Below are 18658 nucleotides of genomic sequence, written 5' to 3'. Positions count from 1 at the left end.
TTGAGCAAAAGAATTTTCAAATAGTACGTTCTTGAGAATATAGTGTACTTGAAATAACAAAGCAAGTATGAAAAGGAGGAGTCTGAATTGCATGTGGTTATTAAAATCTCTTCAAGTTAGAGTTTAAAAACTTTGTTTATAAAAGAAAACACTTAATATGTGCTATAAGATATAATATGTTGGCATTATATTTTGATTATGTAACACGTACTAGCTTAAAACATAAATGCAACCTTAGAAGTTCTAAAGCAGATATACATCTAAAAAGTCAAAGTGATCTCTTATAAACCTAATGGTTAATACGATTCCCTTATAAGTAATTAAGTTCGGCGGAGTATTAGGTATTGCACCGGGGCCATACCTATGAGGGTCAATACCATCACAACACGTGTCACTAAGGGTAAAGGGAAACTAGATTATCTAGTAAAATATATTTTGATTATTGGGCTGGGTGCGATTCTCACAAGTTTATGTCCGTCCAAGCGTTAGATAGAGGAACAGTTAAGGCTCCAGATAGGGCAGGGCGACCATCAGGACAGCAAATAGACGCTCGCCGGATATGTGGACCTGTGCCTATCTTGTCTTATTTGCATTGAGAGTTGGGCCTCGTTTGTGAGGCCCAATCCCAGAAACTTTTAGATAAGGACAACGCCCACTATAAAAGGGGGTCTCTCATTGTACTAGACACTCTTTTGATCATTAATGAAAGAATATTCTTATTTTACATCATTTATCTTTTTATGTTCTACTAGGGTTTACTAGAATATTCCAATATTCCCTAAAGTAGGCCTTGGTACAGAATTGGGAGGGTCCCTTCCAAGTAATTGGTGAGGTAGGTGTCAGAGCATACAAATTGGAACAGTTAGATGGCGGGCAAATTCGTCGCACATCAAATGCCTCCACTTTGAGGCAATATTACAGTTATGAAAAAGAAAGTCGTACTCTTTTTTCCTTTAAAAAGGTTTTTAATGAGGCGACTTATGTAAATGAAGGGAATGAGCTCCCATGTAAGGGACGAATGACTCCCAAACTTAATGAAAAATTTGTTTTAAAGTTTGATGTTTGTCACAAGTGGCGAGATCTAACTCATAAGCGCTATAAAGAAAATAAAATGGGCACAAATTGCCTAAGGTACAAGCTACCACGTGTAAGACGTTCGCAATAAGAAAGCATCGACGACACTGAGCATACACAGCCTTGCAATTCTAGTGGTCACTAGAAACCAAGCCCCGTATGTAAGAAGACTAAGGCCAGTAAAATGTGCCTAAGCCTCGAGTTTAACCTCGAGCCAACCATACGCAAAGCCGCCCCATGGCGAGCCAAGACTTGGTGAATAAATAAAAAGAAACAAAACAAGTATATGCAAGGAAAGTCCAGTAAAAGATAAAAAAAAGGCAAGGCATATTATATTGAATTTAAAACGATAATGGGCGAGGCGGGTTATAATAATAAAAGAGAAAGAAAGGAACAAATGAGCAAAAACACAAGTGTCGCAAATTCAAATTCATTCAAAAGACGAGGGCGAGGCCCATTACAATACTAAAGCAAGATAAAAAGAGAGGGCAAAGCCCAGTACAACACTTATGAAAAAACGAGGGGGGGGGGGAGTTAAACTTGGGGCTGCTCCGTCTCGGAATCCTTGTTCCCCTTCTCATTCCCATCCTCGCCACCGGTGTCATTGCTGTCAAGAAATGGTAAGTATTTGGGGTCTAGATCATCGGGACCCTCAACTTGGCCGTTCACAATATTCTTTATGAAGCCGATGCGCGAAACACCAAAAGAAGGGTCAACTATTTTAAGTTGCTCCTTGGCCTGCATAAAGCCAACCACAAATTGGGCAAAGCTTTTGTCAAGTACCAACCCCTTCATCTCTTCCTGCTCTGCCCCAGCTGCTTACATTTCTTTTCTGATTCCTTGAGTTTGTTGTCAATAGTTGCCCGCAAGGATTTCTCCGTGGTCAGCAACATTTCGGCGTCGAAGAGTTGCTTGGTGACGCCGGCCAACTTGTCGTCTGATTGCTTCTGAGCAACCTCCGCCCGCTTAGCAATGGTCTCAACATCCGACCACAGTTGGGAGATGACACTCTTAATCTCATGAATTTTCTTGAGCAGGCAAACCTTTGTTAGTTCAGCTTTTCGGAAGGACTACAATAAGCCTGCCGCAGAACAGGCGGCTGAAAGAGTCTGGTTGATCATCAAAGTGGCGACATTTTCAACACCTTGAGAAGCAACATCGCTTGGAAGCTGGTTGTCAAAGTTGTTCGCCATAAAAACCAACCCATTGAAGTTTGGGTCATCCACGCTATAGCGTGAACCAGAAGAACCTTCAGGAACAAAGTGTTCAGCGGCTTGTGGATTGGGACTCGCCGCCTGGACAAGATTGGCAAAGGCACCCTGAGTCTGAGGCTTAGGTGTAGGAAGAGTGTTGCCACCTTTCTTGTCCTTTGGAGGAGGTTTGGACTTAGAAATGGAGCCGACAATGGTAGGCTGCTTGGGGTCACACTTCTCCCTAGCAGAGGATGACCTGAGTCGCGCTCCTCATTGGCGAGCGCCCCCTGATCATCAGTGTGAGTTTCTTTGTTGTTCTTCTTTCTTTTGCATTTGACATGTTCGACCTGTTGAGCAATGAAGACTGCCATGTTGTCAATAGCCACATCAAATTTTCCTTTGCCCATTTTAGCTAACACAAAAAAGAGGAGATGATCAGTATATGATTGGCGAACGAAGATTAAATAAGGACAATGAGAACACACTTGCTAAAATATTGAGTTATTTTCCCATCCCTGGCGGCCAGTAGCAAATCGGTGCCAGAGAATACGGGAAAAGATAGCAAATACAATGCAACCCGATGTTCTGCTGTGGTCAAGGCTTCAAGTACAACGGTGATGTTACAGCGGGGGTTTTTGGTCCAGTAAAAAGGAAATAGTGGGCGTCCTTCGGAATCAGGGAAGAGGATTTTTATTTCGGGGGAATGAACAACTTTGAAAAATTTCCGATACCAATGCTTGAAGTTTCTCTTTAAAGGTCGGAAGAGGGCCATATTGTGGCGAGCAGATAGTGGAATGGAAGAAATCAAGGGTGGTTTACTAGTGCAAGTTTTATAAAAAAAAAAAGTTCGAAGCAAAAGTGGCGTCACACTAAGATGTTCACACAAAAGTTCGAAGCATCGAATGAAGCCCCAAGCATTCGGAAGGAGTTGAGAGGGCGCCATGTAATACCCGGATTTGCATAACTGGATTTAATGTTTAATTTCCGACTCACGCGTAGGACCGATGTAAGCGTGACAGGAGTTTGCTGTTTGGGAAAGTTTAATGAAGAAGAAAGTTCAGGAATTGCTTGAGGATAGTATCATAGTCGTTTTAGGAGTTAGCGCGAGTCGTCTGCACACCCGCCTTATGGCGAGAGTGTCCAAAATAGGCTAATTCCGCTCTTAAAGCAATGTTTAAGCGAAATTCTAAATCCTTGGAAAAATAAGAAGTTCTCTTTATTTTTCCTTCGACCAGTGTTTCATTTCGGAACTCTGGACTGTACGCACGATAGGATTCGTTTCACGGAAGTCCGACGACGCTAAATTCTTTTCTTTAAAAACTCTAAATTCAAACGTTGAATGAAGACTTTTTCTATTCGGAGCTTTTAACGAAGTTTCCATCCGCGTTGCCAGATTTCTTTCGACGTTTCCAATCTTTCTTCAGAACGAAGTTTTGTCATCTGACTTTCACAGCAAAAAGTAGTTTTTCGGGGCAATTTAACTTACACCGCTTTTGGATCGTTTTTCTCAAATTCAAGAAACCTGTTTTGAGTTCTAGAATTCTATCGCCAGAATCTCGCTTAGAATTCACCGATGAACGTGCTACAAAAATCGGAATCGCGAAATATTCATTTTCCCGCGATTTCACTCTCCTATAAATAGTAAAAAAATCACAAAACTTACCCATTCACCACCTTGAGGCCGCGGGTTTGGAGGAGAAAGGAGAGGAGAAGAACTTCGTCGTTTCCTGACCGATCTTCGAGCTGTTTGTCTCTATTTCACGGCACAGAGGTAACTTACTTGATTCTTACCTTTGATCATTCTTTTCGTCGAGTTTCTTTATCTCTTTCTGAGCTCAAAGTTTCGAGCTTTTCGTAAAACTGTTCGATTTTCCCGATTTTTCTTTTGAACTACCTTCTATACTTACCCAACAACCTAGAACACTTTCCGTTGTGCGCCGATTTCGATCGAGTCGCCGAGGATCTGAAAAACTGTATAAAAACCCTTTTGCGCACATATTGAAACTTTATTGTCAAAAAGCCACAATCCGACTTAGTGCCTTTAGGATTAGTTGTTACAAATGTCTTTGGGAACAACCCCATCAAATTTGTTTTCCAAAGTTTTAACTTTGAGTTTTTGAGCTTTAATTTTGGACCAAAATGCCTTTAACTAGTCGTATTTCGACCCGGTCGTTCTAAAATTTTTCCGACAGTTTCTTTACCCTAGTTTTACCCTAAAACTACCTAGGAATTAAATTAGATCGAAGAAAAAGCGCCGGAACCCTTTTCCCATTATGGCCGAGAGCATGTTTGAGGGGGGGAGGATTTCGTTTTTTCGATAACTCGTCCTCTTGTGCTCGATTACTGTACTCTGAAGCTTCAAACGCTTTGTCTATCGTTAATTAGCTGTGTTGTGATCGAGCTAATCGATTTTGTTTTGATTTCTGCTTTGTTTTCTCCAAGGTTCAGTTGAAGGAACTTTGGGTACTACGGAGCTTTACTGTGAGGAAAACCTATACCACGAGGCTGGAGCAACTCGAGGTTAGGGCAACTTACCTATTAGCTAATATGCATGATAGGCGTCGATAAATTCGACTTGTACATTGCTTTGATATTGAATATGATGATGAATTATTGCTATGCTGTTTTCATAACTTATGATATTGATGTTGTATTAAATTGTGCGCCTTGACGCGATTTCGGAGCGAAGAATCACTGAACTGATTCCTTTTAATCTTTCGGGTTGGATGAACAACCCTAGGCAAGTCCAAACCCGAGGTTTGAGACCTATCCATCGTTTGTATACTTAGACTTTCCCCGGGGTTACAATTGGTGGGATTTTGGCAAACTTAGAATGAATAGAATCTTAAAACTAGAGACCCTAGAGAACTTAGTCTTCAAGAATTAAACTCATAACCTGACTAATTCAATTTGAAACGTTTTCATTAACGAATAAACCGTAGGGAACTTGAATGGATTATGATTGCGAAAGACGGGGAAATGTCGACAAGTCTTGTAGCTATTTGGGAATTGGTGGAAGCCACGGAGGCGATCCACGGTGACGAGAGAAGGCCACCGAGTACTCTAGTACTCTTCCGTTGGGGTTTATGTCGTCTTGGTCGACCTTAAACACTTGGGTTTTTACATTGGGATCTTCTCTTAGTTAAACATGTACGTGCGAGGACGATTCGTTGTTTGGCTAACCATATTGCATCATGCATACATTCGAGGTTGGTACGATCGAAAGATTGGGCCTCGGTGAAGTTGGGACGGCTTCACGAAGGTTGGGACGGCCTTCATCGAAGAACACTTGGGTGTATCTTCGGCATAGCGGGCAGAGTGGTACGACCTAGGGTGGTTGGGACTGATCTGACTATGCATGGGTTGTAAGCGACACCCGAGCAGAGTTGTCGACACTAGGCCGGTGTAGGGCAGACTCGTTGGTGCCCATCCCAAACAACTATCCGAATCATATTGAACTGCATTTCACGCATACATTCACCCTGACTGGAATTGTATGTTGTTTGCATTATCGAATTATTGTTAGAGCCGATAACATGCTAGGAATATATTTATATATATAATAACATATATATATATATATCCCCCAATCACATGTTGTTTGTATATCTACTCTATTCCGTGAGTTGACCCTAGCGCCTTGGCTTTGGTTTCATGTTTGTGTTTGGGCGGTCGTCCTACTGCCAGATGGCGATGGCGGATTGGTTTTCGATGGTCTCTCCCTCGGGGGGGATCAGGTTTGAGCTGGGTGACCGACATACCCCCACTGCTTGGGTGATCGATCCTGTGGATCATCGGGCGACGTACCGGGGAAGGGTCATGGAGGTCCGTACTGACGAGCGTGGACGTCTGACGAGGGGAGTTCTATGACGCATGGAGCTGAGCTTCAACTTGCCGCCTTCAGTTCGTTGTGGACCGGGCACTGGTCGAGGACCACCTGCACCACCTTCATCTTCATCGGACGAGGAGGACCCATCCGAGATCGAGGCTGGTATTGACGCACATGTCGCGCCACTTCCTGCTACTGTTGTCGATCCTACCGACGCTGCGTCGTCCTCGAGGCTCGTGGAGCCGAAGAGGGAGCCTGTTGTTCCATCTGCCTCTCGTCGTTTTCCGTTTACTCCATCACGCGGCTACCGTGTGGAACCCCTGGTTCGTATGGTGGAGGAGGATGTCCTTTCTGAGGAGGTAGATGTTGAGATGAGCTCGACTAGGTTTGTTCGCATTTTAGTTAGGAAGGAGGTCGTGGACTTGGATACTGAGATGATCACGGTGGACTCTGACTCCAACACCGACGTTGACAGCTACTCGCCGAGCGACAAGGAGGAGGAGGAGCTTTGAGCGGTACTGGGAGGGTAGGTTTAGGCAAGCGTCATATTTTGTGTAGAGCTCTGATTCGTTTGTTTTGGGACAGGGTAGGTTTCTGACGCATGGCTTTTGTGTGGTTCTCTTGCTGGAGGATCACAGAGAGTCAGTCGGACCATAGGGGTCTTTGCTTAGGCCATTTTGAGGCCGACTTTCTCGTGGAGGATTGTATTTATAACTTTTTCACTCACGTTTCTGGATCTGTACATATTTGCCTACGGGCACACTACTTGGGAGTCACTGCGAGTGCGCGTGACGCTGGAGTGCAGCTGAGGCTGTACCTGTTTATATGATGTACATCGGTTAGTTTTAGTTTGCTGGGTTATGTCTTTATTTTCTATATCTTTATTAAAAAGAGGAAAAAGAATCAAACGAAAAAAAAAATACATATTTTCCTCTTAAGGTTTATTTTTGAGTTACTAAAGTGACACCTGGAAATCGGGGTGTTACACGCCACATTCAAGAAGGTGAGAACGTCGCAAATAAATGGAGAGAAGGGAAGTTTCATGAAGATGTCAATGAAAAGGATGTCATGAACATAAAAGAAGTCAGGCGACCCGTCCGATTCGGATTTTCGAAGAGTAATAAAATCTTCGTCGTCGCAACGTTTAGTAAAAGGTCATCATTATGGTCAGTATCAGCGTTCAATTTGGTGAACCCTTGGGCGTTAAGGCGATGATTACTTAAAGCTTCAACGCTTGCCCAAATGGAGTGGAGAAGACATTTTTCATCTACCCACTCGTCGTGAGTAGGCCAGTCCGGCGACGGAGGATGAGTGTTATTGGAAATACGGGAAGTGATGGAACAAGTTTGACTCGAAGCCGGGCTTGGACCAGAGAGTGACTCGGAAGAGGAAGAAATAACAACGACGCCTTGGGTAGATGAAGTGTCGTTGTCTAGAGAAGGAGAGGAAAATTAAAAACTCGAAATACTCTCGTCCTTAGTGGACATTCTGGATAATTTCATGAATTGCTTAAACGAGGGAAGATGAACTTACAGAAGATAAAGAGAGAAGAAAAACTGACCAGTGAACGGAGGACTTGAGGGCTGACCGGAGTAGTGTGAGGAGTAGGGTAAGCACCGAGCAATGGCGGATGATCGAAGAAAAGGAGATGCTGGAAGGAAAGAGAGAAGAGGCTTGGGTAGTCACCGAAGATGCAGCGGTAGGGTTTTTGGCAGTGGAGGAAAAGTTCAAATGATGAAAGAGAGGGAAGCTTTTATAGGCAAGAGAAAAGAGAGAGATAGAGTGGGTTTCATGGGGTGACGCGTGGGTTGGAAGAAAGAGAATGAGTGGGGAAGTGCGAAACGACACCCCCAAACCCTAGGGCTTTCACCAAATGAGGCAATCCCTCAAAGAGCGCGTGAAAAGACAGCTGCTTTGAATGCCAATGATGGCAACTTTTTGAAATCCGTGAAGCATGTGTCAGTAAGCAAAAAGTGACGTTTGATTGATGGCGGCGATGAGCTTGCCGCTTGACTTTCTACATTCCCAGGCTGTTTCAAATTTTGATCACGTAGGCGAGGTAGGCAACGTATAAGGGGAGCACAGTGAAATTTAAAGCTAGGCAAGCGCCTAGAGACTTCGAAATCAGGAAAATATCATCTTAAGTCAGCATCAGAAGACATATTCGCTCCCAAACCTCAAGCCTCATGTCTTGTGGGATTGTGGGCTAGGCGAGCGCCTAGAGACTTCGAAGCCAATGAATTCATCTTAACTTGGAAGACATTTCAGCTCTCTAAACCTCAAGCCTCATATCTTGTGGGCTTGTGGGCTGGGCGGGCTTCGCACAAGCCTATGCCCGCCCAAGCGTTAGACAGAGGAACAGTTAAGGCTCCAGATAGGGCAGGGTGACCATCAGGGCAGCGAATAGACGCTCGCCCGATACGTGGACTTGTGCCTATCTTGTCTTATTTGCATTGGGAGTTGGGCCTCGTTTTTTAGGCCCAATCCTATAAACTTCTAGATAAGGACAACACCCACTATAAAAGGGGGTCCCTCATTGTATTAGACACATTTTTTATCATTAATAAAAGAACATTCTTATTTTACATCATGTATCCTTTAATGCTCTGCTAGGGTTTACTAGAATATTCAAATATTCCCTAAAGTAGGCCTTGGTACGGAACAATTATATTTAAAATTTAATAATTAAATGACACAAAAGCCCATCTGCAACTTCCTTCATCCTCCCTCTGCAACACAAGATGCAGATACAGAATGCGAGAGAGAGAGAGAGAGAGAGAAAGAGAGAGAGAGGTGTTGGAGCATCAGAGGTAAGCCATCATCGATCTCGCCACCACCACCGCCGAACCACTGTGTCGCTCGTAGAAAGCTCGTCGCCACCAGCCAGGGTCATGGAGGATATCTTTTCTAGGAGAAGAGAGTAGCGCCGTCGTGGAGTAGAGGAGGAAGAAGGTGGGTAGTGCAGGATTGTGTTTTGGAGAGAAGGGATTTTGATAGTGAAAGAAAGGTCAATTTGTTGATGGTGGTGGATTTGTCTTGAGGGAACAAGACTAGTAGTAGTAGCATACTCATTCTAGTATTGGAATCAGTGGTGGTGGAGGATTTTGGTTTGAGACTGAGACCAAACATGTATTGTTGATAAATTGGTTTGGTGAATGGTGTGTGAGATTCACAACAGTGGTGGAAGTTACGTGTGGTGGTGGTAGTGGGAGTGAGGGGGTTGAGTATCTAACTATCTCCACTCCAAGATCTAGCTTACAGGTGAATGAGATCTGGGTTTAAATGAGGATAGTGGGAAGGAGATCTGTGTTTGGAGGAGGGTATTTTTGTAATCAAATGTTTTTTTTCTCTCAGCAGGTAACCTTGCCTGTTATAACAGGTCAAATGTGCTCTTGTATGGTGTAAGTCCTATAATGCACTTACACCTTAACAACACCCACTTATTTTCTACTAACTTATACAGCAACCTTTTAATAGTCTCTTCAAGCTTTCTCTCTTGACAAGGTCTATATCCAGTGTTCACTCACTCTCTCTCTCTCTCTCCCTCCCTCCCTCCCTCTCCGTCTCTCTCTCTCTCTCTCTCTCACACACACACACACACACACACACACACACAATGTTGACCTTAGAGATTTGACCTTGTTGGAATCAAGTGTTAGAGTCAAGTCCCACATCTGAGAAGTCAAGGAAAGAGGGAGAGTTTATAAGGAGATGTGACCCATAAACCTAATGCCTTAAGATTTTGGATTAAGATGTGGTGTCCAAGATCTCCTTGGTGTCTCCTCTCGGCCTTGGCCCATGGGTCCTCGCCGTGACTCTCCCAACAAGTGGTATCAGAGCCGATGGTTCGTGGGACCATGACGGCTCATTGTGTCGAAAGTCTTCCTAGCAGTGTGGCTAGGCAGCGAGTTCTGTTGGCAGCGAACGGTGGTGCAAGGGTGGATAGCTTCCGTAGACGGGAGGATCATGGTTGATGTGGTTGAGGGACTCACACTTGAGGGGGAGATTGTTGGAATCAAGTGTTAGAGTCAAGTCTCACATCAGAGAAGTCAAGGCAAGATGGAGAGTTTATAAGGAGATGTGACTCATAAACCTAATGTCTTAAGGTTTTGGGTTAAGATGTGGTGTCCAAGATCTCCTTGGTGTCTCCCCTAGGCCTTGACTCATGGGTACTCGCCGTGACTCTCCCCAACAAACCTTACTCCTTTGACATTAGCGACATCCTTGTCATTGTCGGAGTCTTCATTCACCCTCATCCCTTATTGCAATACAAAATCTCTCTATTTGCACTGATATCTGTGAGCACCGAAGTCTCCCGGTGACAGACACCGGTGTGAAACCAACATTGTACCAACAACTCACACCCTACGATACATGTCCGACACTCATAGGTGTCCAAATAAAAATTTGTTCTTTTACGGCTCAAACACAACTCAACATGGTTCAAACACTTCTAATGAGATAAGACTCTTTCATGACTAGAGACACCTTTAAATAGGGGTGAACATGGGTCGGGTAGATACAATGAACCCGTCCAACACAATCCGATCCAATAGAAAAAATGCGGGTTGGATCAGACAATCGGGTTAATCAGATGGATTTTACTACAATTCAACCAAGTTCGGATCGGATTTCGGATTCAGTTCAAATCCATCCAACCCAATCCAGAATCCATACATATAATAATATTTTTTTATAATTTTACTCATACTTGGAGTGCTAGTGTCGGAGTGATGGCTTTTGAAACTTTGAGACTTAAGTATTTGTAGTTATTTGTCATATTTGAACTTAGAGTATTTGTTCGTAGTTATTTGTTACATGTTTATATATAGTTATTTGACATTTTGGAGATATCTAAATTTTAAGTGTCATGCCATGACATTTAGTGTTGTTTTTCACTTTTTAGGTACTATTTATGTTAGATTGTTTCATGTCATTTGGTAATGAAGTTTTATGTTTTCATGATATTTGGCTATATGTCATTTATGTGGTATTATTTCATGCTAGATTTTTTAATATTTCAGATATATTATTATTTTAATATAGTAACCCATCAATCCATCCAACCTAATCCGAACTTCGTCGGGTTGGTTCGGATCGGGTCCGAAGAAGAAATTCGTGAAATCTAACCCAACCCAACCCATACAATTTTGATCGGTTCGGATTTTATTTTGACCAAAATTCATCCAACCAAACTCATGTGCACCCCTACCTTTAAGACCCCGACATCATTAAAAAAAAAAATACTAAATTTTTAATAATATCTTAAAGTTAAAATCTTTCTTTGAAAGGTTAAACCCCCACGTGAAAACCAGCCGATTTCAATTTTCGCCTCTATGACTAACTTTGATTTCCATGGATAGTATTCGAAAACAAGCTAAAGGTGTGGTGAGGCGAAATCGATTCAACACAAAACAAATCAGCAACCACCACCACCATCCTTCCACCGTCGACGGCGCCGCCACCCGGTGGCATCAACAGTTGGGTGTCTCTGTTCAGTGTTCACTCACGACGACACCACCACCTTCTTTCTCTCCGTGTCGACACCTTCGGGACTGAGGTTTTGCAAAAACCCCACGATGAGAGGTTGGCAAAGTTGAAAACTTTTCTTGGTTTCAATGGAGGACGCTGAATTGGGTACCTCAAAATCCTCCTCCCAGTTCCGAATGCCTTTCCCTCCTTACCGTCGATCACACTTACGCAGCCAAACTGTGCACACCCTCCATCACATTCTCTCCCACCTTTCTGCTGCTTCCACCGCCCCTACTAGCTCCCTCAATACTCCTGGTACGTCTTTTTTCTTGTGCTATTTTTATTATACTGTTTTGGATTGGAAGTTCAAGTTTAAGCTTTGGTTATGGTTATGTCTATGGATTAACTTGATGTTTGTTTTGAATTTTATTGCCCATTTTTCATATTATTTGTTTATCTGTTGTATTAGTCCAGTTAATCTGAATTATTGGTAAATTGAAATAAAAAGGCACCCCCTTGTTTTGCAACAAAGTTATTGGATTTGGAATTGAAGTTTATGATTAGGTTGTGGTTATGGATCAATTTGCTGTTAGTTTTAATTTACTTGTGCACTTCTCATTTGTTTGCCACTTAAAAGAAAAATTTATATATTTTTGTTCCTGTTTTAAGAGAATGGCGACGGTAGAATGGGGCAAGAAAACGAGGAAAGGGAGCGTGAGTGCGCTGAATTTGTTGCTTCTGATTTAACGGATCCCAAGGCTTCTGTATCCCAGAAGGAAATATTGGAGGTTCATGAGAACATTGAAGGGAATGGAGATAGGGGAAAGGATTTTAGTGCTAATGAGATGGTCCTAGATGATATAGAACTTCTGTTGGGAATGGAGGAAACTTCCACACAAGCAAATGATTTTAATGACGAACAGAAGGTAATGGCTGAGTTGGAGATGGTTGTGAATGGCATTGATGATCTTGTTCAGGATATTGGTTTAATCCCCTTGAACTCGGGGTTAGGTGAGAAACAGAATGATAGCAATGAAGTTGAGCTGATGGATTACCAAGTAGAGCATGTTGAATTTCTACATCCTGATGTGGACACATCTGGAAATGCAAGTAAGTTGCAAGTATCAGGTGATAATAATCAACTTACCTCAGAAGGCTTTCATCCACCTTTGATTTTTCATGCACCTGCATCAACAGTTGTACAAGCCTCGCCAATTAGTACATCACGTTTCAATAATGGAAGTCAACAACAGGAAACAGAATTGGTGGAATCAGTTTGTGCTGTAGTGAACTCTCTCCCCAGTACTGAAGAGGGTGGTCAGTTTGAGAAGGAAGAACATGATGGTCTAGAGGTTGCTGAAGCAACACACATTTCTTTAGATCTAGATATGAACAACGAAGAACTGAATATCAGTGAAGATGGTGGATTAATGGATTCTACTATTTTGGAGGGTAAACACGAAGTGCAGAATGAAGGAGAGAAATTAGATGTATTAACTAGTGTGAACAATGTGACAAACTCTTCCAATGTTCTTATTGAAAAGGGAAATGTAGAACAGGGAGAAATTTATGGGGAACAAGAAATGCAGAATGAAGGAGAGACATTAGAAAGATTAATGAGTATGAAAAATGCCACAAGTCCTTCCAATATTCTGATTGAAAATGGAGATATGGAAGAGGGAGAAATTTCAGGAGACTTTGAAATGGATGGCAATTCATTTGATATTTCTTCTGCTGACATGCCGACTGATTTAACTCAAAATAAAGTCTTTCTCAAAGGTTTCTTGGAAGAAAGTCAAGAAACCACTGCCAAAGAACATGGGAACTCATCTGCAGTGAAGGTATGATTTCCACCTAAACGTTGTAGCAAAATATTCAAAAAACGTTTTTCATCTTCTCCTGGTTAAGGAAGTAATGATATGATTTTATCTTTTTTATGTTAGTCATTTTCAAATTTTTTTACTATGCACCACCAATGATGAATGGAAGACTTTGATTCCATTACAGTTCTTCCTTTTGTTATTTTTAGGTACATTTTAAGTTACTTTAGGCTTAGGTTGTGATATTTTACAGTCTTCCATCCTCCTCCGAAACAATAAAAATAAGTGCGTTCTCATTTGTGTTTGACCTATACCTGGTAGTCTTTATGTGGTTTTTGGCTCCCTCTTATTTTGCCAATTTTTTTGACCTACTTGAGTAAAAGAAGTTAAAGATCTAAATTTGTGAAGAATTATTTTATTGTCAACCTTATCTTTTGGCATCCAAAGTAGAGTGCCCTAATGTGAACCAACTATTGAATAGTATGTTGATTTGTCTTCGGTTGATTATTGATCATCTGTAACAGATAGTCGGTGCTAGTAGAAAGAGAGAAGGTAGTTCTGATTCTGAAGAGAAGAAAGATAAAAAGAAGGTATTCATCTGATGTTGTAACTTTTTTTCTTGAAGTGTGTGTTCTTAACTTTTGATATGGATTTTGAAGCTAGTTTGTTCAACATGCTTTGAAGTCATTATTTATATATCTTTTATTTGTTAAGATTATTCCAGAAATCTATATGTTTTCAATGAACCTGGTTTCTCTGTTTTACAAACTTTATTTTGTAGATAAGTCATTATCTGGTTTTCTGTTCCATTTATTTGCCCTATTTGAGTTTCTTGGAAAATTAATGAAAGATCGGAATCATGTTAAGAATTGTTTTATGGTCAACCTTTGGGCATCATATGTGTAAAGTATCATAAAATGGACCAACTACTTATGATTTTAAGATTAGTGATGTTGATTTTTCTTTGATTAATTATTGACCACCTCCAGCAGATGCCTGGTCCCGATAGTAAGGAGAAGTGTGGCCCTGGTGCTGATGAGGAGAAGAAAGATAAAGAGAAGGTACTTTCTTATGGTATTTGTATGAAATTTTCTTTCTTGATGTTATGTTATTGTTCTTCAGTTGTGATATGAATTCTCAAGCTAGTTAATTCAACATTTTTTGAGGTGATTTCAAGATTAGTTAATTATTTATCTGTTATTTGTAAAGAATAATCCATCAGTTCATTTGTTTTCAACATGTGACTGCTTATTTTGTGTACAAGTTTTCATATGGTTTTCAATTCCCATTTATACTGCCCTATATGAGTTCTTTTAGTGAAAAATGATTAAACATATGGGTTATGTTGATAATTATCTTATGGTTGACCGTATCTTTGGGCATGGTATGTAGAGTTCCACCCCATAGTGGGGGCCAACTATATAATGATTGTAAGACTAGTGTGTTGATTTTTCTTTGGTTAATTGTCAATCATCTGCAGCAGCTGAGTGATGCTAGTACGAATAAAAAACGCGGTCCTAGTTCCAAGGAGAAGAAAGTTAGAAAAAAGGTATTCGTCTGATGTTGCAGTTCTCTCTTGACTATGTATTATGATTTATGATTCTAAGCTTGTAATATGGATCTTGAAGCTAGTTTATTCGATCTACTATGAAGTTATTTCAACATCATTTTATTTTATTATTGATTTTCTATTTGCAAAGAATAACTCAGTGATTTCTTTATTTCATAAACTTCATTTTGTAGAGAAAGAGGCAAGCAAAAAAGAACAGAGAACTAGGTGTGAAAAGGTTGAAGTTGCTTCCAGTACAGAAAGAGAAAGCTATCTCATATTGCCGCCATTATCTCAACGGAAGGTGCAATGAGGTTGTCATATAGCTCAATCATATTAAACCATAAAATATTTTTCACGTTATACATATATGGAACATGTCATCTTTATTCTGATTGTATTTTAAATTTTGTGATTATTTTACATTGGATCTTTACACAATGCTCAAAGACAAATGGTTATTCTGGTGTTGATGCTTCATTAAACTATGCAATTTAAGAAGGTAACTGATATATTAGTTTATTCTAGCTTAGAACCTACATAAAGATCATTTATATGTGGATTGATTGTACAACTCATCTCTTCGAAAAAACATGATAGTGAAATCCAGAGGTTGATATATGATTGTAATGCAAGAAAAATTCATCTGAAAGTTCGATTAAGAATCAGTTCTTCATTCTAAAGTTAGATTACCTGAAACCTTTTTTGTGTGGTTGTGTGAAAAGTAGCCCATCCAAGTCATCATTGTAAGACCAATGCATTTTTGCAATTTGTGAGTTAAATATATATATAGTATCCAAAAATCAAAAATATCATATCATTGTTACTTCCTTTTCTCTTGTCTCATCCAAAATAAATTTTGTAGGGCGACAAATGCCATTTTTCACATGATACGGTCCCGAAGACAAAATCCAAGGTATCTTTCATTTTAAAAATTTACTCCCTATTATTTGTATAGCAGGTTGTAACAAGAACCAATAGAAATTTACTGAACCTTGTATTGATTTTGAAATTGCAGGCATGTCATCACTTTGCTCGTCACTCTTGCATGAAAGGAGATGATTGCCCATATGATCATGAGCTCTCCAAGTATCCTTGTAACAATTTTGTTTCCAGCGGCTCTTGTTCGAGAGGTGATACTTGTATGTTTTCACACCAGGTATGCCATCAACTAGTTGTAAATGACTTTGTTTCACTGAACCTAGTACAAAATCAGTATCAACCCTAATGTTTATATCCATGTATCTATATTGTCTAATTACTCACTTAGGTTAAACTGGGCTTTCCTGATTCAGGTACCTACCAACCAAGATATACCTACACCTTCAAATGTTTGCAAACCACAGCCGGCATCTCTGCTTAACAATCACGGGTTTAAGTCTATCCAGCAAAACCACTTGAAAAGAATCAATTCTCTCATCAATCCAGTCCATCATATGGTGGCAGATACGTCACAGAAACAGCCTACCCCAGCACCAAAAGGAATTAGGTTCATCAATGCTGCAAAATTATCACCCAGCCCTAGCACACTGAAACAAGGCATGTTGACACCAAACACGGAAAGTCTTGTTCAACATGGGACCCTTGCAGATCGAAGTGCATCTGGCACTAGCACTACTCAAAGCATAGTGGAAATTTCTAAGAAATTGCCTGCTGTGGCACCTAAGGGAATTAATTTTCTTTCATTTGGCAAAGGTCCTGTCTGCAGTTTTAAAAGTTCCATGAGCTTCCATGTAAATCGTGAAAATGGTATCAAGTTGCCTCAGGTTTTCAATTTTGGTTTGCCCTACCAAGCAAGTCCGTCTATAGATAAGGATGGCTCTGGCAAAGTTAGTGATGGAACCAAAAATGTACCACAAACTGATCTGTCCTCAAATGAGATTTTAAACAAAGTTCTATCTGTGGCAGAAGAAATGAAATCCAAGTTTCCAGGGAAAGCTTCAAAAGATGATTCTGCAAAGGATAACAGCCGTAGTAAATCAGTTCAAGAGGGAAAGAAGGTATCTAATAATTCTTCAGAATGCCTTGTATCCGGGTATCATAAACTTGCATCAAGGTCAAGTAAAAAGGCACTGTCATCAACTTTAGCTTTTGCAGCGGAGCATGAATCAGATATTAAAATGAAATTAATAGTTGGTGGTTCATCTGTATGATTAAAGGAGAATAGATAAAACAGTAGCAGTTCGGACTTCAGTGTTTGAAAGAATATTCTGTGTTAAACTTAGAGGTTTCAGACCGTGAAGCTCTTGGTGATTGGAATCAAGCAATAACCAGAGGGGTGTTAGTGCTTTGTTGTGCTGTATAGTCTTTCAACAGCTATCTTCTTTTTGTTTTCTTACAAGATGATTGCCAGGTATAATAGCACTTGTTGCTAATGTCAGTTGTTTCTCATTTGACATCTGAAGTTATTACATTTTGCCTCAGGCTGTCAGTGTGTTTGGTTTACCAATAGAAAGTACGCAAATAGGAAAATAACACATCCCGAGGCACTTGCTACTTAAACAAAAAGTGGCTCGGGACGTGTTATTTTTCCGTTTTCATACTTTCTAACAGTAAATCGAACGGGCTCAAGTGGATTTGCTGGTGTAGTGGTGTTACAACTCAACTTTATTGCTGACATTGTAGGTAATGCATTCATGCTGGTCTACATGACAACAAAATTGCATAGGTGTTCATAAAGTGGATTTCTCCCTCTACATTGCCACTCCTGCAATATCCGCATTATTTCTGAAAGTGATTCAAAGTGATTTGTTGAATTTAATTCTATGGACCTATCATTAATATGCCTATCCAATCTTATCCTCTGCTGCTTCCGCAGGTAAACTTGAGTGAAATTGGTTGTACCCTGAAATGTTTTGCATGAGAAGCTGTTGAAAGTGGTTGCTTAATTTTTGTTCTTTTAATTCTGCAGGCATTTAAAACAATGATAGACTTCAATATAAGTATGGAAGAAATCCTGATAAAGTTTGAAGCTTTATACTGCAGAAAGAGGCATTGGTCTTTCTGCTTCATCCCCTGTAATTAATATGAATTTCGCATTTTGTACCGCATCTATTGTGGTTTACAATTGTTTATCGATCTTGATTCATTAATTGTGCATGCTTAGCATCTTAGTTTTTTTTTTCCTTCTTTGCAAACCCATAAAATGAAGAATCTCATATTGGTATCAGCTCAAGGGTGATTTTTTTTTTATCATTTTTTTGGACCTACGATGATGAAATTCATTTTCACTTGACTAATTTATCCAATATATTTACTTTCAAAATAAAATGTATCAATCATATTTCACACTTTAGCATTTTATAAATTTTATTAAATTAAAGGTTATAAAATAATTTTTTGATAACCTTTAATTTAATAAAATAGATAAAATAATGTGATATTTATTTGCTTGTATTTTCCTTTTTTATTGGATAATACAAAAAATAATCACTTTTTCTTTTCCTCTGTTATACCCACCAAAGCCTAGTGGTATTCAAGTTTTTTTTTTTTTGTCAACAGTGGTATTCAAGTTTGTGTTAGAAGGGGATTGAGATGCTCTCAAGTGAATTGAAAATGTTAGGTGAAATATTGTGTCTATCGCATTCTTTATATGGAGAGAGTGTGATAGATATAAAGTTTCAACGAAGGAAAGATCCGGATGCTATAGAAAGAGAGGAAAGCTAGCTTGGAAATTATTGATATTTTTGGTACGATAATAAATAACCGAATTGGATGACAA

At 40.1% G+C, this 18658-nt stretch overlaps 1 protein-coding gene across 4 annotated transcripts; it reads left to right on the top strand.

Annotated features, from left to right (window-relative positions):
- Positions 1-11411: 11411 nt before the first annotated feature.
- On the top strand, positions 11412-18106 carry LOC130723225 (zinc finger CCCH domain-containing protein 65-like). 4 transcript variants are annotated; one of them, XM_057574195.1, is made up of 11 exons: positions 11412-11883; positions 12238-13409; positions 13913-13978; positions 14381-14449; positions 14872-14937; positions 15132-15251; positions 15803-15853; positions 15956-16096; positions 16233-17290; positions 17563-17755; positions 17849-18106. In XM_057574195.1, the coding sequence occupies exons 1-9, from the start codon at positions 11715-11717 to the stop codon at positions 17088-17090; spliced, it is 2712 nt and encodes a 903-aa protein (XP_057430178.1). In that variant the 5' UTR covers positions 11412-11714; the 3' UTR covers positions 17091-17290; positions 17563-17755; positions 17849-18106. The 4 variants fall into 4 exon arrangements, with proteins under 4 accessions (XP_057430178.1, XP_057430176.1, XP_057430177.1 ...); XM_057574193.1 differs by having other exon boundaries at positions 14869-14937; XM_057574194.1 differs by having other exon boundaries at positions 14378-14449.
- The last annotated feature ends 552 nt before the right edge of the window (positions 18107-18658 follow it).

The sequence above is a fragment of the Lotus japonicus genome, chromosome 6 (genome assembly GCF_012489685.1).
Source record: "Lotus japonicus ecotype B-129 chromosome 6, LjGifu_v1.2".
Classification (NCBI taxonomy): Eukaryota; Viridiplantae; Streptophyta; class Magnoliopsida; order Fabales; family Fabaceae; genus Lotus; species Lotus japonicus.
This window is presented reverse-complemented; position numbering and strand designations above follow the sequence as displayed.